This window comes from Emys orbicularis, chromosome 4 (assembly GCF_028017835.1).
Source record: "Emys orbicularis isolate rEmyOrb1 chromosome 4, rEmyOrb1.hap1, whole genome shotgun sequence".
Classification (NCBI taxonomy): Eukaryota; Metazoa; Chordata; order Testudines; family Emydidae; genus Emys; species Emys orbicularis.
The window spans coordinates 152371630-152393911 of record NC_088686.1 but is presented as its reverse complement, the minus strand read 5'-3'; the positions used below and the strand labels follow the sequence as shown (position 1 = coordinate 152393911).

Here is a 22282-nt window from a genome sequence, read left to right as displayed (position 1 = left end):
TGTCTCTTTCCTTTTTCTTTTCAGCTTGTTTTCCCTCTGGTCTAAGGATCTCTCATGTTTTGACTGTACTGTGGAGCAAACAACAACATTATAATAAAACTCATGAAACCGTCTTGTAAACATACATCACACTTACTTCATTAGGGTGTTTTTCTATTTAAAAAAGTCATAGCTTTACAACAAAATAATCCATTTCAGGCTGTACAACAAACAAGTTTTTTAAATACATCTCATTTTGCAGAATAAAAACCAAAACTGCTTTTAAAATCCATTTTGCAGAACATAAGAACATAACATAAGAACATAAGAAAGGCCGTACTGGGTCAGACCAAAGGTCCATCTAGCCCAGTATCTGTCTACCGACAGTGGCCAATGCCAGGTGCCCCAGAGGGAGTGAACCTAACAGGCAATGATCAAGTGATCTCTCTCCTGCCATCCATCTCCATCCTCTGACGAACAGAGGCTAGGGACACCATTCTTACCCATCCTGGCTAATAGCCATTTATGGACTTAGCCACCATGAATTTATCCAGTCCCCTTTTAAACATTGTTATAGTCCTAGCCTTCACAACCTCCTCAGGTAAGGAGTTCCACAAGTTGACTGTGCGCTGCGTGAAGAAGAACTTCCTTTTATTTGTTTTAAACCTGCTGCCTATTAATTTCATTTGATGACCCCTAGTTCTTGTATTATGGGAATAAGTAAATAACTTTTCCTTATCCACTTTCTCAACATCACTCATGATTTTATATACCTCTATCATGTCCCCCCTTAGTCTTCTCTTTTCCAAACTGAAGAGTCCTAGCCTCTTTAATCTTTCCTCATATGGGACCCTCTCTAAACCCTTAATCATTTTAGTTGCTCTTTTCTGAACCTTTTCTAGTGCTAGAATATCTTTTTTGAGGTGAGGAGACCACATCTGTACACAGTATTCGAGATGTGGGCGAACGATGGATTTATATAAGGGCAATAATATATTCTCAGTCTTATTCTCTATCCCCTTTTTAATGATTCCTAACATCCTGTTTGCTTTTTTGACCGCCTCTGCACACTGCGTGGACATCTTTAGAGAACTATCCACGATGACGCCAAGATCTTTTTCCTGACTCGTTGTAGCTAAATTAGCCCCCATCATGTTGTATGTATAGTTGGGGTTATTTTTTCCAATGTGCATTACTTTACATTTATCCACATTAAATTTCATTTGCCATTTTGTTGCCCAATCACTTAGTTTTGTGAGATCTTTTTGAAGTTCTTCACAATCTGCTTTGGTCTTAACTATCTTGAGTAGTTTAGTATCATCTGCAAACTTTGCCACCTCACTGTTTACCCCTTTCTCCAGATCATTTATGAATAAATTGAATAGGATAGGTCCTAGGACTGACCCTTGGGGAACACCACTAGTTACCCCTCTCCATTCTGAGAATGTTCTTAAATACATCTCATTTTGCAGAATAAAAACCAAAACTGCTTTTAAAATCCATTTTGCAGAGAAACCCTTGTTAGTTTAAAACCCACATGCATGTTCTGACCCCAGCCATGTGCCTTTGGTTTTGGTTTAGTTAGTAGCATCCACCCCCACCAGTGCCTCAAACCCATCACATTATACACAGTAAAAAAAAAAAAAACCCTGTGCCAAGTACTTTTAAAAAAAACCCTATGCCTTGCACAGGCCCCACACACACACCAGCAGCTTTATAAAACACACCAAACCAAGTTCGCAGCCATACACTTTTCAAAAACCCCACATGCATTTAAAAGCCTGTTGCAAAAAAAAAAAAAAAAAAAAAGTTACCTTTCACTATGGGATAAAGTGTTGCAGGCACATGGTTGTTCTGTTCCCCCTCATGTGTGCTTGAGCCTTCTGGTTCAAGAACAAGCAAAAATGTTAGTTAGTATTACCACCAAATCCCTATGCAGCCTGTGTAATACTTTTTTTTTTTTAAATTCAACAGTATTAAGCACAACTATAGTTAAAATGTTTTTTTTTTTTTACCTTGGCCTGGTGGTGAAATGCAGTTTAAAGTTACTGGTTCCATGCTAACAGATCACACTGCAATAAACATAGGCACCATTATTTACTAAGACCGCATGGGCAAAGAGTGGCCTTATATAATATATAGTTTCAGAGTTAAAGACAGCAAGTCTTACCTCTTTTTGCAGTCCAGCAGCTATCCAAGAAAGTTTTCTGTTGAAAAAGGACAAACTGCTGCATACCTGAGGTTTTTATACCCTCTTAGCCCATTGTTTCAAACAAAACTTCAACATAGTTGCTAACAGGTTAATTTAATCACCCCTCCCATAGCATTCCCTTTTGTGATCTGGGATAGTGAAACCATTTTGTCTGGGGGTGTGCGGTTAAAACCCTATTCAGTTCAACAGACTAAGGCTAGCTCAGTGGTTTAAGCATTGGCTTGCTAAACCCAGGGTTGTGAGTTCAAGCCTTGAGAGGGCCACTTAGGGCTCTGGGGCAAAATCAATATTTGGCCCTGCTAGTAAAGGCAGTTCTATGAGATAAGTATATCTCCATATTAACTCTATTGTACTCAGACACATGTCTGAACTAGCCTTGGTTCTTTTATTGTAAGCACATTTTTAGGATTTTTTCCCCTTCCCCACCACAACATACATTTCAGCTTTTTGCTATACACACACACACACACACACACACACACACAAAACACAAGAGCTAATTCTCACAAACAATTTATTTTTTTTATATTTAAAAAACATACAGCTTCTTGAAAACAAAACCAAGATGCTTCATTAAAACTTTTTAGCTCACTTAAAGGCCAAAGGCCTTCTAACAAAACACAATAGTCACAAACCCCCTCCCCCCCTTTTAAAAAAATTTACAGCTACCAAGTTTTATATAGCATGTCTGTCCCCTCACCATTCTCTAACTTAATCCTTTTAGATTTCTTACAAATAGTTTTTTTCTTAAGCAGGGTTCTGTAACTCTTTGTGCGGACTAGACGGTCAATATAATGCTCTAAGCAGGCATCTTCCGGTTTGGTCATTTTCCTTAGAACACGGTCAGGGTCTGCACTGAATTGCACAGCATTTATCAAGGTCACCCCTTGGGCTAAATGTTCTTGGGTTAGGCACAGACATTGCATACCATGGCCTATGGCAACAACAGTGTTTAATAAGCTTTCCAAACACAGCTCAGCACACAGGCCCCGGAGCTTGCAGTTTATATCCACTGAAGTCCAAGTCACACAATCATGGTGCCTTTGGCCTGGCGCATCTATGACACAGCCCTCACAATCTTCAAAAAGCTTTTCCCTAAGGCAGTGTTTAAGGATAGCATAAACAGCAACGCGTACAATAGTCCGCATGACTTTTTTACGCTCACGATGTGGCACTGGCTCAGTTAGTTCTATGCCAAGCCGCCTCCTAAACTCCTCATAGCCATCATCCTCAGAGTCCTCTTCAACAACTCGTATTGGCGTTGAGCAAAAACATGGTGGGCCCAGTTCATCTTCGCTGCTTGATGCATCGCTGTCCGGGTCCTCTAGAAAGGCATCGTCGAGCTGTTGAGAAATTTTCAGAAAAGAAAACGTGTAAGCACCCCTCACTGCTTGTTTTTTAATTTACGCAACCCCCGGTTCCTAACCCATTACCCACCCCTCCTCGACCGCCGCTTCTTAAGCATTCATTTACCTGAGTGCCGTCTTTTCCATTCGCCTTGTCCTGTTTCCTCTCAGCAGCCTTTCCACGCTTTCTATGCAAAGCCTCTTAAACTCCTCATAGCCATCATCCTCAGAGTTACCAACCCCTCCTCGACCATCGCTTCTTAAGCAATCATTTACCTGAGCGCCGTCTTTTCCGTTCGCCTTGTCCGCCGGTGACTCCCCCGAGCCGCAATCGCCTTCCACCTCTGAGGGGGTGGACAAAGAGAGACCGCCATGCTCATCGGGGTGTCTCACGAGGGTTTCGGGGTCGGGTTCCGGCGTATCCAGCAACGGCTGGGCCAAAGGGCTCCCCTCGGAACTGTCGCTGATGTAGCGCTTTCTCCGCGGACGGTCAAAGACCCTCGGGGCTAAAACAAAGTCCGAAGTTCTCACGGGGGTGGTGAAGGAGTCCATGTTTCCTCTCAGCAGCCTTTCCGCGCTTTCGAAAACACGTGTCCTTGGTAAGAGATGGCCGCCTCCTCTGTCTGGCACTGGGATTTATGGGGTAATGGTGCTGCACTCTGATAGGCGGAGGGCCTTGGGAGGCGTTCTTAGTGGGGTCACACGACTCCCTTCCGGAGGGGTCACCCCAACCCAGAAGTCACCCTGGTTGGTCAAAATCTCCTCTCGGGGAGGTCCTGTCGGGACGAAACTCCTCCTGATTGGTAGAGGGTGGTGGGGGGAGTACTTAGAGGGGTCACACGACCCACTTCCGGACGGGTCACCCCCGCCCCGGAAGTCCCCCTGATGGGTCAAAATCTCCTCTCGGGGCGGTCCTTTCGGCACAAAACCCCTCCTGATTGGTAGAGGGTGGTGGGGGGAGTTCTTAGAGGGGTCACATGACACACCTTGCTTCCGGTCAGGTGGCACCGTGACCCCGGAAGTAATAGCCCCATGGGGTGGGACTTCCGGTGACAGGTGGGAGGGACCAAGGGGTCAAGGGGCGGGCTTTAAGGGGTCAAGGGGCGGGGTTAGGGTTTGATTGATGGTAGGGCCCTTATACTACTCTAAGAAAACAACTTCTCCACCTGAGGCCACAATAAAGCCTCCAACCAAGCAAGGTGATTGTGCTGGTAACCCCTCCCTTGCAGCCTCATTGCCGGACAGCTACGTGAACTAAGACTATGAAATCTTGAAGAATAGCTTGCAGAAGCTAGCCAAAACTACCTGAAGATGAAACTTTTAATATTTCTCAGCCTCTCCTCCTTAACGAACTTGGTGTGGGGAGGGAAAAAGTAATCTTGGCCAATCAGTAGCCTCCGGTTTGGCCTGTGTCGTATTGCAGTGTATTCCAGCTCTATATGGTTGCCCATTGTTGTAGTCCCTGCTCCCCAGCTACTCCCCCTCGTATCTTCTCCAATTCCCATACAAATCTGTCTGGCCGTAGCCTCAGGGAAATTCAAGTCTCGGAACAACAAATGTGGTATAGCACATCCTACCGATGGAATTGTTGTTTACAGTGGTGAATTGTGCTAAATGCTACTATAAGAACCACCACTTTCTCATTTCCCTCTCTGCTTTCCAAATAACTACCTAGTACCCTAATTGTTTTCAGAAAGCGGCCATTCAACTGGCCCAGCTTGTGCAGTGGGAAAGTTTTTATTGGGGAAAGGGAGGTGTAGTAGAAGGAATCTTACATGACCTAACTAGAGTAGCCGCTATTTGAACAATAGACAAAGCCCAAAGCCATAAAAAACACCTGGAAAATTTGGAAAAAGCATCAGGCCTCCTTACTGAGGCAGGGTTAACTAAACACCCTTGCCTTAGCAGGAAAGAACACTGTCTGGGATTCAGCTTGTAGTCAAATGCAGGATTTCTTTAACGGTCCCTTAGAAAAAAAATGTAAACCAATGTTTTAAATCAGCGGTGGCCTAAAACCCTTACCACTACTGTGGGAGTGCCACCCAAGCTGTGGAAGTGGAGAAATACGTGAACATTGTCAAAATAAAGCTGTGACTCTGTTGCATGTACCTTCCAAGCTTCGGAACTGGTAAATGGCACCTGGGCTCCAGTGCACTTACTTGTGCCAAAACCCTGGGCGAATTGTCTATGGGACTGGGTTATCCACCGGCAGGTATGGGAAGTTAAACCACCCCATGAACCTAGCCATTTCATCACCACTCCCTCTGATTTCGCTGCTCAACATATCTGGGTGGGTATCGGAACCTTGTGGTCATTATGGCCCTTGGAACCCCCACAGCTATTTTGCCTCCGCAAATTGCATCCTGAAGAAGTAGTTAACGTTTTAATTTGGCATGTTGGGAAGGGGAAGCGATAGGTAAAAATCCAAAGGAAAAATTACTATTTAGTAAAAGCCAGGGATGTGCCCTGCCATCGGACCCCCACATCCCTATCCCCTTTCACCTTAACTTAACCGCTGCACAAGGAAGCCGCTTTATTGTATGGCCTGCTAATCCTCAGGTTTATGTAACCCTCCATCCAAGTGTTCCTTTTATATTTAATTGGACTTCCCCTATCCCTAACCGCTTCCTAAACCTCACTTCTCTACTCCCTCTGCTCTCCAACTTATCTCACCTGCAAAACCCAAATGCATGTAATAGAAATAGAATACAACAAAAAGGCCAAAGCCTTCCAAACTGCTTATCGAGTACATACCTTATGCTCCTCCTATGACATTGCATGCTTTGCCTCTAAGGAAATCGCCCAAGTTACACCCAGTTGGCTAACCTCTTCTACTCTTCACATTCTATTTTAGATTGTTCTAGCAATTTGTTGCAGATTAATGTTGGCTGTTGCTTGTTGTCTATGTAAATTTTGCCGTTTGCCCCGGCTCCCGGTTCAGCCCCGACCACCACCGGAAGCCCTTTATTTTCCACCCCACACTGTATTGTCCCTCAAATCCGGAAATCGACCACCTTAGTGTCATTTCTAAATCCAAATACTGTCCTATGGCCCCTTTGTTTAATAATAGTAGTGATGCCTATAGGGCATCAGAGGAGGGAAATTGTGGGGAAATAGAGGGGGGGCGGGCTTTCTTTTTGATAGCCAGAGCTTTGAATCTGAAGGCCCCAAAATAAACCCTCCAACAGAGATCTGTTATGCTGATGGCCTTTGCACAGAGTAGGGCAGGCCTAAAGCTTAAACGAGACTAAACTGCACAGTTTTCTGCCAAACTCGGTCAAGGGTCATGTCCAGAGGAGGGAATGGGAGAATAACCCCCCCCCCCCTGCAGCAGTACTAATGAAATATGTTCATAACTGATGAAATATGATAACCGCAAGCTACGGAAATAACGTAAGATGCTTGTGATTTGTAAATTGTTTTGCAGAGAGTTAATCATCCTTGCTGCTATAACTATTTGCAATATTTTCCAAGTCCAGCTATCTGCAATTTAACCAATGATAGCTCTCCTTTAAGCTCCCCTGGAACCCCCCCCCCCTTAAGCCTTTGCTGAAATCCCCCGGAAAATGACATAGTCCAAGTCTTGAGAAATGTACCCAAGCTAGGGCCGAGCACCACCCCTGCGGAAACCACCAAGCGCCCTTCTACCCAAACAAACACCCACTCCTCGGAAATTAAGTCAGAGGGTAGGGAGGGGGGTGAGAAGATTGACCCCAACCCCTGCTTCCTAGCTCGTGATCAGCTCATGCTCAACCCTTGCCCAGCTTGTGATTTGTCCCCAAAGCTCGTGCTCAACCCTTGCTCAGCTTGTGATTTGCCCCCAATGATTTAATTCATGACGTATTGTTTGTACCCTGCTTGTGGTTTAATGGAATAAAAGCAGCCTGTGAGCTGTTGCTAGGGGTGCCAGTTTGAAAAACTGCACCCCAATGCGTTGGTATGTATTGCAATAAAGGCCTCAGGCTCTGAGTCTGTGAACTAAAATCACTGCGTGGGTGATTCTTTCCACGACAAACGCATGCCCCAAGGGATTTCTGGAGCACCTGCCACATTTCAACGTCTTATGGAGAAAGTTGTGGGAGACATGAATTTACTGCAAGTGTTAGTTTATTTGGATGACCTGATTGTGTTTGGAAGAACCTTGGAGGAGCATGAAGAAAGACTTCTTAAAGTGCTTGATAGGTTAGAGGATTATGGTTTGAAGCTTTCAATTGACAAATGCCAGTTCTGCAGGACCTCAGTGAAGTATGTGGGTCACATCGTGTCCCAAGAGGGTGTGAGTACTGATCCCGATAAAATAGAAGCACTCACTACATGGCCATGTCCAAGTAACTACAGAGAACTCAAGACTTTCCTTGGGTTTAGTGGCTACTACCGCAGATTTGTGAAAAACTATGCTACGATTGTAAAACCTCTGAATGATCTTACCAGGGGATACCAGTCCAGCAGGAACAAATCTAAGACCAAGAATAAGGGGAGGTCCCCAAAGCCTCCTGTGCAGAGACACTATGGCCCCTTTGAACCATTTGGGCCACGGTGGGATGAGAGATGTGAAAGGGCTTTTCGAGAAATCATTACTTGCCTAACTCATGCTCCAGTCCTAGTCTTTGCTGACCCAAGCAAACCATTTATCCTGCATACTGATGCCAGTTTGGAGGGTCTGGGAGCAGTACTGTACCAGGAACTGGAAGGAAAACGTAAACCTGTAGCCTTTGCCAGCCGAGGACTGTCTGATAGTGAAACTCGCTATCCCACCCACAAGCTGGAGTTCTTGGCCTTGAAATGGGCCATCACTGAGAAATTTCGAGACTACTTGTATGGTGCTCAGTTCCAGGTGTGGACAGACAACAACCCACTGACCTATGTGTTAACAAGTGCTAAGCTGGATGCTACAGGGCAAAGATGGGTGGCCGCTTTGGCTAGCTATGACTTCAGCATTCAATACCGATCAGGGAGAAGCAATGTAGATGCAGATGCATTGTCCAGGCGTCCACAGGCACCAGGAGTTGCTGTGATACCCACAGATGGAGTGAGGGCTATTTGCAGTGTGAGTCGCCGGGAGCCAGAGTCCCATGAAAGTCTTCATGGATGTGCTGCAGAAGCTTTGGGCCTGCCCCCTGAATGCGTGCCTTCTGCTTCAGTGAACTATATTGCGTTGGACCAATCTCCTTTGCCCATGCTCAATGCGGCTGACTGGCAGGAAGCCCAGCTGCAAGATATTGACATTCGTGATACACTACTTGCCAAAAGGGAGGGGCGAAGCCCAGCTGTGGTTGTCCCACCTAACCCGGAGGGTAAACTACTATTGAGAGAATGGACCAAACTAAAACTGATTCAGGGAGTGCTACACCGAGTGACCACAGACCCTTTACAAAAGCAACGAGCACAGCTAGTGCTGCCAAAAGAGTACAGAGCCCTGGCCATGAGGGCCCTGCATGATGACTTTGGCCATTTAGGGATGGAGAGGACCCTGGAACTTATTCGTAGTAGGTTCTATTGGCCTCGGATGGCTGAAGATGTTCGCAGGAAATGTGAGACCTGCGCTAGATGTGTTCAAAGGAAAACTCTGCCCACGAGGGCTGCATATCTGAAGAACATCACCAGCAACAAACCTCTGGAGCTGGTATGCATTGATTTCTTGTCTTTAGAAGTAGACAAGAGAAATATTGGGAACATTCTAGTAGTGACTGACCATTATACGCGATATGCGCAGGCATATCCCACACGTGATCAGAGGGCCATCACTGTTGCTCGAGTACTGTGGGAGAAATATTTCTCAGTTTATGGATTTCCAGCCCGGATACACTCGGATCAGGGGCGGGACTTTGAGAGTCACCTTCTGAAGGAGGTGCTGAGGATAGCGGGAATTAAAAAGTCTAGGACAACGCCTTATCACCCTCAAGGTGATCCACAGCCAGAGAGGTTCAACCGAACCCTATTAGATATGTTGGGGACTTTGCGGCCAGAGCAGAAGGCAACCTGGAGCCAACATGTTGCATTTCTGGTGCACGCCTACAATGCCACAAAGAATGATGCTACAGGAGTCACCCCATATCTCTTAATGTTTGGGCGAGAACCAAGATTACCCATAGACCTGTGCTTTGGTGTATCAGAGGATGGAGATAGCTATGAAACTCATCAGCAATATGTATCCCGACTAAGAGAAAAGCTGCGGGATGCTTATCACTTAGCTACATCTGCGGCTCGGAAGAACGCAGACCGGAACAAACATCGATATGATGCTAGGGTACGTCTGCAAGAACTCCAGCCGGGGGACAGAGTCCTGCTGCGAAATTTGGGTATTACTGGCAAACACAAGATAGCTGACAGATGGAAGGCAATACCTTACTTGGTGATGGAAAAGCTAGGAGATCTGCCGGTCTACAAGATCAAACCTGAAGATGGTCCAGGGCAGACAAAGACAGTGCATAGAAACCTTTTGCTCCCTGTGGGGGAATTGGTAGACACCCCGTATGAGATGGGCCACAACAGGGCAATCGGGCGGAACGAAGGTGCTGGACCAAAGCTGCCCTCCAACGTGGACAGCCAGCCCCCTGCAGCTAACCTACCCCTATGCAGCACATGCGAGAGTGAGTCTGAGGAGGAAGACACAACCATGGTGTATCCTGGGATGGAGACAAGATTTCAGTCTCGATCAGCATCAAAAGAGAGCTCCTCCTCTTCCTCCCTAAACCCCATGGCAGAAGTATTTAGGCCCATTCCTGACACCACTGGGCCACTGGTGGGACCCCCATGTGATGACACACACAGGTTATTGGACAGTGGAGACATACAGGTGGAGGATGTCCTGGGCACCTTGGACCCTCCACTGTTAGAACTAGAACTGCAGGGGCCTATGCCAGTAGCCGAGGGGCCCTCAAAGGAAACCTCCCCATCTGTCGTTCAAGACGCTGTCCACTCTACCACGGTAACAGAGAGTCTCAATAGACGAGACAGGGTAATAAGACCAGTAAAACGGTTGACTTATGATGCACCTGGGGTGACTAGTGAGGAACCAATATGTTTAGCACACAGGCTTGTGGAAGCTAAAGTGGGCTATCTGAGGCCCTTTGGAGGGAACCAGTGAGTTGGTATAATAGGGAGTGTGATTTGTCGGGACGACAAATTCTCGGCTGGGGGGAGGATGTAAGCAGAGTCAGGATGAGCTCTACCCTGACATCTGGTGGTGAATTATGGCGAGTGTGGAAAAGAACTCCAGGGGCTGATCTTGTTTGCATAGGCACACCCACTCGCCTGGCATGGAACAACAGCAATTGAAAGTGGTTACTTTGGCTGGTGTGGGATCCCCAGTTTCTCTATTATTGGGGCAGGAAGAATAAAGTTTTGTTACCCTGATTCTGTGAATCAAGGCCAGTGGAACTGTTGTATGACAGAAGGACTGAGTGAGTCCTTCACCATTACCTAAGTAGCACTTGCTTGACAAGGGGCATGGGTTACAAAACCCAGTGAATTGAGAGAGGATGGGGACAGGTATTTGTACTTGATGGTATGGGCCTCCCTCTGAGGGTTTGAAACACCAATTGCACTACCTCCTCTCTCCACTGTTGAATGTCAGAGCTAACTTTGATTCCATTAGGAGTCTAGTTACAGGCTGCTGAGCTGAATTCACTTTGGGCCAATGGTGCACCAGCACTGGGGCTCCCCTACTATACTATGAGCTGAAATCACAAAAGAGCTAAAGTTATTAAGAGCTGAGATCACTGAGTGCTGTGTTAACTAGTGGGGGAGCCTGAAGCTATATTGCTCAGCAGCTGGCGGAGCAATTTGTGGGGACGACTGGAGGAGCAGCGAGTGGCGCGGAGCCTTGCGGGGCCGGTTGGAGTGGCCCAAGGAACGGCGAGCGGAGCTGTTTGCGGGGACGGCTGGAACGGCTCACAGGTCGGTGAGCGGAGCGGAGCAGCTTGTAGAGCAGAGCAGTTTGTGGGATGGCAGGAAAGTGGACTGGCTCGTGGTGAAGGCTGCGGCGGAACCCCCACGGAGAAACAGACGACTGGCCAGCCTCGGATCACGTAAGGTGCCCCTTAACACCCTGCGTGCCCCCCCCTTTTTGCTCTGGGGCTGCACTGACCAGGGACAGAGACTTTGGGGGTTGTTGGACTTTTGGGACTTTGGGTGGTTGCTGGACCCAAGAGACTTTGGGGGTGTTGGACTTTGGGGACTCTGGGTGATTTTTGGGTTGTTGGATTCAAGAGCCAAAGGGAAAGGACACAGCCCAATTTGCTGGGGTGGGTTTTGCTCATGGTTTGTGTTATGAATCCTGTTTGTGGTGTTTTTCCAATTTTATGCTGATGTCGTTTACCTCATGTTATTAAACATTTTCTGCTACACTAAGACTCCGTGCTTGCGAGAGGGGAAGTATTGCCTCTTAGAGGTACCCAGGGGGGTGGTATGTAATTGTCCCAGGTCACTGGGTGGGGGCTCGAGCCGGTTTTGCATTGTGTTATTGAAACGGAACCCCTAGATACAGAACCCGGCCCTTGTTGCTGCCAACTTAGATGGGCAGAAGGGTTACATCTGGATAGTTGAAGTCCCCCATCACCACCAAATCTTAGGCTTTGGATGATTTTGTTAGTTGTTTAAAAAAAGCCTCATCCACCTCTTCCACCTGGTTAGGTGGCCTGTAGTGTACTCCTAGCATGACATACCCTTGTTTTTTACCCCTTTTAGCCTAACCCAGAGACTCTCAACACTTCCGTCTCCTATGTCCATCTCCACCTCAGTCCAAGTGTGTACATTTTTAATATATAAGGCAACACCTCCTCCCTTTTCCCCCTGTCTATCCTTCCTGAGCAAGCTGTACCCATCCACACCAACATTCCAATTATGTGTATTATCCGACCAAGTTTCGGTGATGCCAACAATGTCATAGTTGTATTTATTTATTAGCACTTCCAGTTCTTCCTGCTTAGACCCTACAATAACTCACCAGTACCCATACTTCTCGTGTTTGTATATAGGCATCTAAAATACTGATTTGATTTTGCCTCCCAGTTTTGCCCTGACCCTCCTTTCTCTCTGCCATTATAGCCCACGCTCCCTCCTATTTCCGACCCATCTCCCAGGTCTCCATGTTCCCCATTTAACAAACTGGCTTTCTGTGGTCTCTTCAACTTTCCCCAAAACACACCGGATTCAGGGCCATGAGACAGTTCTGTTTGTTCCTGGCTGACCTTCACCGTTTCACTCCTTTTCCTGGCCCCTGCATTTTGTTCAATGACTTTCCTCTAATTGTCTAAGTCCCTCAGTATCCTATCCCTACCCTCCAGCATATCTACCACTCCTCCCAGTTTAGTGTCATCTGCAAACTTGCTGAGAGTGCAGTCCACATCATCCTCCAGATCATTAATGAAGATATTGAACAAAACCGTCCTCAGGACCAACCCCTGGGACACTCTGCTTGATACCGGCTGCCAACTAGACATGGAGCCATTGATCACTCCCCGTTGAGCCTGATGATCTAGCCAGCTTTCTATCCACCTTATTGTCCATTCATCCAGCCTATACTTCTTTAACTTGCTGGCAAGAATACTGTGGGAGACCGTCCACTGCTTTCCCCTCATCCGCAGAGCCAGTTATCTCATTATAGAAGGCAATTAGGTTAGTCAGGCATGACTTGCCCTTGGTGAATCCATGCTGACTGTTCCTGATCACTTTCTTCTCCTCAAAGTGCTTCAAAACTGATTACTTGAGGACCTGCTCCATGATTTTTCCAGGGCACTACATTAGCCTTTCCAGTCATCCGGGACCTCCCCCACTTGCCATGAGTTTTCAAAGATAAAGGCCAGTGGCTCTGCAATCACATCTCCCAACTCCTTTAGCAACCTCGGATGCAATGCATCCAGCCCCATGGACTTGTGCTCGTCCATCTTTTCTAAATAGTCCTGAACCACTTCTTTCTCCACAGAGGGCTGGAAACACTTGGAAAACATTTGCAGCTGAGATTCAGGAGAGAGAGTCTGTAGGGAAGGATGCTTCCTGCTGCTTTTTCCTCCCCTGTTGGAGTTTCTTTTGTTTCCCTTCCTGCTTGATGACTCTGTTTGTTGCTTAAATGCAAATTAAACAGAGCACCCATTCCTTTGTTGAGACAGGCCTGTTTGCCAACCTCAGGTTAGAGCACGTGTTAACACCATAAAGGAGAATCTTATCACTTCACGTACAATGTTGCCACACACATATTAGATCAGGGCAATACTGACCGGCAAATTATACATTTACAAATAATACATTGCAAGATTGTACAAAGATTATTACAACAGTGGGTACGGCGTGGGCACAAGGGTACATTCTGTCACACTCCCCTACCTTCCCCCTCTCGGTCCTTTGTTCTCAAGGTGGTGTCTTTGCTCAGCTTCCCTGCTGAGAGGCAGGGAAATCCATAAACCATTGGGGCTTGCATTGTCTCTCTGACCCCTTTCTTGATGTGGGTCAATTTCAACTAGTTCCTTAATGACTCCCTCCTCCACCCAGACAGGGAGGTGACGCCCACCTATGGCTCGGAACCTGTCCTGAGAGCAAACTTGCTCCTATTTTTTCTCCCCACAGGGTAACACTGCAACACATAGGGGAAACTGAAGCACATACACGGGTCATAAAATACTACAAAAAATTCCCACTTTGTCACAGGGACCAATCCCCTGGTTTTGTTGGTTTTTTCCCCCCCACTGGCTGATCTGACCCAAAGTGGCTCTATTCACCATGGCACTGTCTTCCAGGACGCTGGGGCTTTCAAATGTGATGAGAAGGCCCAAGCTGAATCCTGGTATGTTATAGGAAATACATTTCCTGCTGTGCGGCGCTCATACTCAGGGTCATTGGCACCCCATTGTGCTGGGTGCAGCGTGGACACACAGTGACCAAGACCAGGCCGGCATAGCAGGGGGCTGCAGGTCGGGATTGAGGGGCACCGGTGGAGAAGGGGGTCAGGCAGCCCCTGCTCTCACTCTGCCCCTGGACCTGGTGCATTCTGGGTGCATTTGCATTTCCCCGGAGGCCCCTCCACCTCTGCCCAGAGCAAAATCCCAATCAACTGTGCCAAGCGGGTGCAGGGATGTCACCGCCTCTGGGCTCCAGGACTGGCAGACTCTGTTAATGGTTCATTCGCTGAGGAATAAGAGGCTGGAGCAGCCCCTGAAGGAGAGACAGACAGGGACCTCGCAGCTCCACAGACACCCAGGAACTGCTCCTTCCCCTGGCACGGAGTCACCCCAGGTGAGTGGAAGCCCCAGCCCTGTACGGACAGCCCTGGCATCACATGGCCTTACAGCAGCCTTCTTCTTTTGGGGTATCTGGTGAGCACGGGGGCCATGCACAGACTGGTGTGTTATTGTAGGGTCTCTGATGAGCGCGGGGGCGGCACACAGACTGGTGAGTTATTGTAGGGTTTCTGGTGAACACGGGGGTCATGCACAGAAGACTGGTGAGTTATTGTAGGGTCTCTGGTGAACACACGGGGGGCTGCGCACAGACTGGTGAGCTATTGTGGGCTCTACACATAGTGTTTGCTATTTTGGCAGGGCTGGGAGCTGGCAGCTTGTCTCTGGGCTTGGGAGACAGTCACAGGGAACTGATGGGTCTCCTGTCCCCGCAGGTGTCCCTCGCACTGTCCCGCTGGAAGCTGTGAAGGCCCATCCCGGCCAGCGATGCTGATCCTGAGCTGTTCCTCCAAGCTGCGGCTGCTGGAGGGGATGCTACAGCGGGGCCTGCCTGACACGCTGCCGGTGACCAGGACTCGCCTGCCCCCGCAGGGCCGAACCCTCCCACCCTTGGGCTGGGCAGAGAGCAGGGCAAAGTCCCTGATAGACACCTGGGTGATGGGGCACATATTGGACTGGGGTGCAATCCCCTGGTTTGGGGTACATGCAGGGCTGGCCCTTCCACCTGGTCAGGGGGTAGCAGTTTGGGGGGCAGACCCTTTCTCCAGGTCAGGGGGCAGCAGTTCAGGGGCCGGGCAGGCTCTCATAGATCCACAGGGGATGTGCCGTACCCCAGCTTGTCACCAGTCCCCTAGGAGCGACCCCGGTAGTGAGCCAGGGCCCGAGGCTCCACACAGCTCCACAGGGGCAGGCCCGTGACCTCCACCACTGGGCCTTTGACACCAGCCCTCCCATCTCTCTCCGTGGCTCCCTGCAGCGAATGCAGCAGAACCAGATGCCTGCGGGAGGCTTGGACCGGGCCCCTGCGGTGTGTGTTGGCAGAGACCCCGGCAGCCTTTGCAAAACACAGTAGCGGTTCATTAGTCACCTGGCTAGACTCCTCAGGTTAGCACAGGGAATCAAAGGTTAAGCCACAGCCCAGCCTGGCCAAGCCTGGGCAATGAGCCAGCCAAGACGTCATGGGCCCCATGGCTCGCTCTGTCTCTGTCCCTTTGTTCTTAGGCCAAGGTGAAAGATGCTGAGACCCCCCAAAAGCCGGCTCTTAGCCCCATATCCTGACCCCTCGTGGCCGCTGTTCTTCAGCTGGGGGCCTCTCTGCTGCAGAGCCGTGAGGGGGAATCTCACTCGCTCGGTGTGAACATCCACCCCAGCCATTGGGGTTTCCATGGTCTCTCCAGATCCTCCTTGCGTGTGTGTAGACTTTATTCCCTTGGTTAATGAGGCTGGTCTCCAGCCGGGCTGTTACATGAGTCACAACCCGTCCCTTCCCTTCACACGCTGCGCAGAGCAGTACAGGATGCAGAGGGAAACTGAGACACACATTTGAATCAGAAAGATACTACAGAAAGCTTCTACTTCATCACACAGGCCCCCTGCCCTGGGTTAGGGGTAGCAGCAGGAGGGCAGGCCCCTTCCCCAGGTTAGAGGTAGTGGTGGGAGGGGGGTGGCAGGCCCTTCCCCTAGGTTAGAGGTAGCGGTGGAGGAGCCCTCCCCTGGCCCTTCTCCTCACTCACCCCCCTGCCTCCCAAAGTCCAAATCCAGCACCAATGCCTACTGCTCACCCAGCGTAACCGCCAGGACCTGCCCATCCAATCAGAGCACAAGCGGGCTCTGTGCCAGCCAATCTCAGTATGGTCAGGGTTTGCGTAAGCCAATGAACATGTGGGCGGCTCCATGGCAGCCAATCACAGTGTGGGACAGCTGGGTGCTAGCCAAGCATGGCTCTGACCACCCCCACCCCCCTGGCTCTGAATTTCCTCCTGGTCCTCACCATGGGTGGCTCTGACCACACCCAGCTAAACCATTGACAAAATGGGCCTTTTATATATTTGTATGAATCCTATGTGTGCCTCAGTTTCCCCTGGCTACCCAGTGCGGGAAGCAAACCGTGAGAGGGAACCAGCTGGCTGTGAGAAGCAGCAAAAATGTGAAGAAATGCAGCAAAGGGTAAGTGGGCAAAGGCCCCAGGGATGCTGAATTCCGCAGGGAGCTGGATACTAAATTGTCCGTTTAAGGAGGAGGAGGGGCTGTAGACACCAACCTCAATGCCTTTGAGAAGGGTTGTGATTTGATCCTGGTTTACCCTTCGCACCGGCTCTGCTGTCTCACCCCCATGCTCGGGCCCCCAAAGCCATAGAGACGTACAGCCAGATGGACGGCGTTAATACTGGGGACTGGGAACTGTTCAAAAAGGCTCCACTGCTTATGTTTGACCTGACACCTGAGGCTTATATGAAAAGGTTTTGGGGTGTGCAAAAGACCCAGGGTGGGACCTAAATGGAAGCCACCTGCCGACTGGGAGAAGCCCTCCTGACAGCTCGGATCCCAGTGCAGACAGAGGACTCAGGGTGGGGGGGGGGCTGGTAGTCATGGTTCTCCTGGACATCGGCTTTGACCTCCTGCTGAGATTTTCTGTATCACCTTAAGACAAAATCCAGTCCCTGATCCTGCCCCAGCCAAGGGTTTGAACCCCAGGAGCCAGAGGTTCAGACTGGAGGTGTCAGTGAAAAGGCGAATAGCTCGGCCGTCAGGGAGCAGGGTTTTCCCCCCCTTGCCTGTAACACTAAGGAAAGGCTGTTGAGCTCAGGACACCTGTCTGGCTGGAAGTTGACCCCCTGTATTTGAGTGGGGCAGGGGAACCGCCCCCCCCCAATCTCCACACGGGACATGTGAGTCACACGGGCTCCGGCAGAACTTCCCTGAGGCTGTGGCCAAGGGAGCCAGCTCACAGCCTGCTCTCCCTGGGGAAACAGAGTCAGAGCAGAACCTGGTGGGAGCTGAGCCCCCAGCTGAGCATGGGCAGACACGGGCAGGGCATGGCCAAGGTTAAGACCCGGAATCGCCAGCAGGGGGGTCCTGGCCTGGGGTGAGGGCAACAGGTTAACCCCAGGAGGGGAAATGGATTCCTGGCATACACACAGCCCTGGGGTTGGGACAACCAGCGTAGGGGAGCCCCCTGCATCACCAGACCCTGGGACACCAGAACCCCAGAGACATGGCTGGGCTAAGACCAGCCTCGCAGGGGGACACACCTACACTGATCCCCCAAATGCTCAAGGGGTCAGGACACCCCAGTGAGCAGCCAAGATGGCCGACACATGGAGGAAGGGTGGGGTCATGACACTCTTCACTCCCTGGCAGATGGGGGGGTGCAGTGGCTGGATCCCATCCCAGTTTCAAACCCAAAGGTTTTGGGGTGGCAAAATGTGCTGAGACTGCATGAAAACTCCCCACTGCCCCCTGCTAGTGTCAGTGAACAGACCTGCCCTGACGGTGGATGTGAGCCTGCTCTGAGCTGGGTATTGGAAAGGGTGAGTTTGATTCGAGCCAGCTGTGAGCATGCTGACAGTGCCTGGAAGGACAGGGATGGGGAAGATGCTGTGGCTTCTATGGATAGCATTTGGGGGTTCGAACTTCACTGGGACAGTCACTAGTTTAAGTGACCCAGAGAGACAAGGCAAGCGCTGCTGACTCCTGGATTTCCCCGCCTCTCAGCCGGGAGGCTGAGCAGAGACCCCAGCTCGAGAACACAGGACTGGGAGGTGGGGGGTACTGGACAAAGATGGAGGCTCTCACCTGGAGCTGGCCAAGGAGGTCAGACGGAGACAGAGACAGCCTGGAAAGGGACTTTCAGTCCAGCTTGGCTGGGCCCTGGCTGACCGCAATGGACACTGCTTTACCCCCAGTTCTCTCTGCTGACCTAAGGCCGCTCCGTGACTCATAAACCAGCCTGGCTTGACAATGCTGCCGGGTGTCACTGCAAACACAGGCTGGGGTGTGGGAGCCCCCAAGAGCGGCCAGGTCTCTCCCGGGGTCTGGCTCAGTGGGAGGCACCGGGCAAAGCTCGCGGGGTGGAGCAGGAGGGCTGGAGCCCAGAGGCTCAACCTCAGAGGCGGTGGCCTGCCCTGCAGGAAGAGTGGGGCTCCCTGGGGGGTGGCACTTTGAGGGCTCCTCCAAGGGGCAGAGTAAAAGCTGGGGCCCAGCATCGATCCTGGGGATCCGGGACATCCCCGGACTCTGACCCCTGTGTCTTGGCAGGTCTACGGCGCTGTGATGCATGTGAACCGCGGGAACCCGGCTGGCCAGGAGGTGCTGGTGGATTCATGGCCAGCGTTCAAAACGGTCCTCACCCGGCCACGCAGAGAAGTGCGGCCTTTGCTGGGCCCCTCCCATCCGCCGCGTTCCCCTCCCCCACCTGACCCCATCTCTGCCCCGCTCCCCTCCCCCCCGACGCCATCACTGCCCTGCTCCCCTCCCCCACCTCATGCCATCACTGCCCCTCCCCGACTTTCTTGCCCCTTTCCCTGCTTGGTGTCATCTCTACCCCTCCCCCTTCTGTCTGCCCCACCTCCCCACAGCCTGTTTCCCCTTTCTGCTGCCCAGAGCCCCTTTCCCATTCTCCCCTAAGCCCCCTGGCTCCGTTCACAGGGCCCCTTCCCCCCTCCTCAATCTCTTACTTGGGGCCCACTGTGCCCCGCTCCTCCGATGCCGTCCCTGAGGGTCATGGGGGGAGGGCAGAGGCTGCGCTCACCCCCAGGCAGTGTCCCCCCTGCAGGTGGCGCGGGACCCAAGCGATTATTTCACCAACTTGTACACGGCCTTCTACCGGGACGAGGGTGCCTGCCGGGCCCTGCTGGAGAACAGCCGCGCTGTGGACTGGGGCCAGGCCTTCCAGATACAGGGTGAGCCCCTCCAGCCCTGCTCCATCCAGCACCTGCCACATGGGGGGCAGGACCGCTCCCCCCTCCCATGGGCCAATAGCCCTGAGGAGCCTGCCTGGGCCCCTTCCCCGCCCCCCAGGCCAATAGCCCTGAGGAGCCTGCCTGGGCCCCTCCCCCCCACGGGCCAATAGCCCCGAGGAGCTCACCTGAGCCCCTTCTCCATCCAGACCCGGGATCCTGAATGAGCCAAGCTTGGGAACCCCCAGTTGGGCATGCTGGCTCACAGTGGCCCTTGGCCCCTCCCTGCTGCTCTCCAGCACCGGGCTGGGCCCCCCACGTCCATGGGCACCTTTCAGGGGCCCCTGCTGACAGCGCACGGCTGTCCCTGCAGGGCTGCAGGACGGGGTATACGAGACCATCAGGGACATCGCCAGGGCCAGAGGGCTTGAGATGGAGACGTATCCGTACCGGCCGCTGCTGCACCCAGACCCACCTGCCATGCCCCAGTACCGGTAGGTGCCCCCCAGATATGGGGTGTGTGTGAGAGAATGGGGCAATGTACACAAGCAGCCTGTGCTAGCTGGAGGGGGGAGCGGGGTTGGGGGAAGGGAAGGACCCCGGGGTGCCAGGCCAGAGGCCTCCATTGCACCCTAGATCTGGTGGCAATGAGTTCCCCAGGCTAACGGTGCTGGCAGAGTGAGGGCATCACCACGGCCACACACACAGCCCCAGGCCTTGGGCACATGCTGCCAAGGATTTCCCATCCTGCTCCAGGGCAGGGCTGAGTCAGCCCTAGAGCTTCGCCAGGGGGCAGGGGCAACGCAGCCTGGCCAAGGAACCTCTTTGGTCCCAGGATGGGGAGAGCAGGGGGAGGGGCAGCCTGTAACCCTTCAGTATCCTGGGATGGACAGCCAGGGGTCCTTGACCCCAGAGCCGTCCCCTCTGAGGGGAGGGGGCTCCAAGCACAGAGTCCCCTGGTCCCTCCTTTCCTGTCAGCGGGTAGGTCTCCGGGAAGGGTGTTCGCTGCCCACTGAGCCCTGGTGCTTTCATCTCAGGGAGCTGAGCTTAGCCAAGGCCCATTGGCACCGATGACTCTGCTGGGGCTGGACTGGGCTTTGTCAGACAGCCCCTGTGCTGAGGCCGCGGGAGTGTGTCGATCCCCTCCCCGCATGTGCCAGGGCCTGACTTGATCCCGTCCCCCCAGGGCTCCCCCTTCTCCCCCACACCAGGTCTATCCTCTCTCAGCCTCCCCCCATTCTCCCTGTGCCAGGTCACTCCCCCTCCAGCCTCCCTCCCCTCCATGGGGGACACTGGGAGGAGCGATATGGGGGCTATAGACACCCCAGAATTTTCCATAGCCTCCCCTCCCAGTGCAAAGGCCCAACGTTACGCAGCAGTAAGGATGGCAATGCCATACCATGCCACCCGTCGGTCTCGGCTGCTGCTGGCGATGGCGCTGCCTTCCGAGCTGGGTGGCACACCCCTCCCCCACAGGATACATTCCATGCCCTCCAGTTTGAGATTCGGCAACCCCCCATCCCCTCCATTTTTCTGTCCAGCCCATCTCAGCCCCACAACTGGGAAGAGGATGGCGCCGCCGGACACTGCTCCTCTCCTATGCCATGTCATACCAGCTCAATTTCTGCTCCCCGGGCTCATTCCCTTGTACCCCCAGCTCACTGCACCCCAAGCCCGAAGCTGGGTCAATATCCCCCTATGTTCACACCTCCCATGTTTGGTTGCTCCCCGCTCCCCTCCCCTAGACTTACCCCTTCTCCTGCTGGTTCTATTCCCCCTGCCCCCCATGCGCTGACATCCTCCCCTTGCCAGGTCAACCCCCTCTGTGCTCACCCCACCCCGTCCTGTGTCTCTCTCCCCCCTGCCCTGTCTTGCAGGCCTGACAAGGGGCTCAGGCTGGCCCCCGTGTCCCCCGCCCACGCCATGCTGCTCAGAGACACCTGGAACTTTGGGGGGAACAGCCGGAGCCTGCGGTACCTGTGCCTCCTGATCCGCCACTTCCCCAACGCCTGCCTGCTGGCCCCTGAGGGGACCCCCATCTCCTGGTCCCTCACCGACCAGCTGGCTGCCCTGACGCACGGTTACACCCTCCCGGAGCATCGCGGCCAGCACCACACGAGGCCCGTGGTGGGGACGCTGGCGGCACAGTTGCATGCCCGCGGCTTCCCTGTATACACTGGGGTGCTGCCCCACAACGAGCCTTCACTGCACACCCTGCAACGCCTCGGCTTCCACATCCTGCCTGGGGTGTTCTACCAGCTGATGGTGAGGCCTGGGTTCACCCAGTCCCAGCCAGCCAGTGCCCTGGCCTCGGCCCAGGATCCTGCGCCCAGCTCTGGGGAACGGCCACACACACATAGCACATAGCACGGGGGGAGGGGAGAGGAGGAGAAGGGGACATGGCCTAGGGCCCTGCGCACAGCTCTTGGGGACAGCCACGGTCTGCCAGCACGTAGCCCTCGGGGAGGGGATGAGACAGGGACACAGCCCAGCCATGCCCAGGGACCTGCCACCCCCGAGAAGGGGACACATTGACCAGCCACCAGGGAGCTCAGCTGTCAGCCCTTGGGAAGCCAGGGCCTGGTAGAGGAGACTAGCTCATGCTCCATTATCCCCTGGAGCAGGGCAGAGGCTCAGTAGGGGGCGCTCTCCCCGGCAGTCAGTGCTGGCCCC

General features: G+C 52.2%; 1 protein-coding gene across 1 annotated transcript in view; it reads left to right on the top strand.

The window, feature by feature from the left end:
- Positions 1 to 21976, top strand: part of LOC135878751 (glycine N-acyltransferase-like protein 3) — a 41598-nt gene extending 19622 nt beyond the window's left edge. The window contains exons 2-6 of the mRNA XM_065404493.1: positions 15146 to 15275; positions 18969 to 19076; positions 19486 to 19612; positions 19983 to 20103; positions 21487 to 21976. Of these exons, the coding sequence (XP_065260565.1) occupies positions 15146 to 15275; positions 18969 to 19076; positions 19486 to 19612; positions 19983 to 20103; positions 21487 to 21976 (976 nt within the window). The remainder of the gene's footprint in view (positions 1 to 15145; positions 15276 to 18968; positions 19077 to 19485; positions 19613 to 19982; positions 20104 to 21486) is intronic.
- Positions 21977 to 22282: the final 306 nt, after the last annotated feature.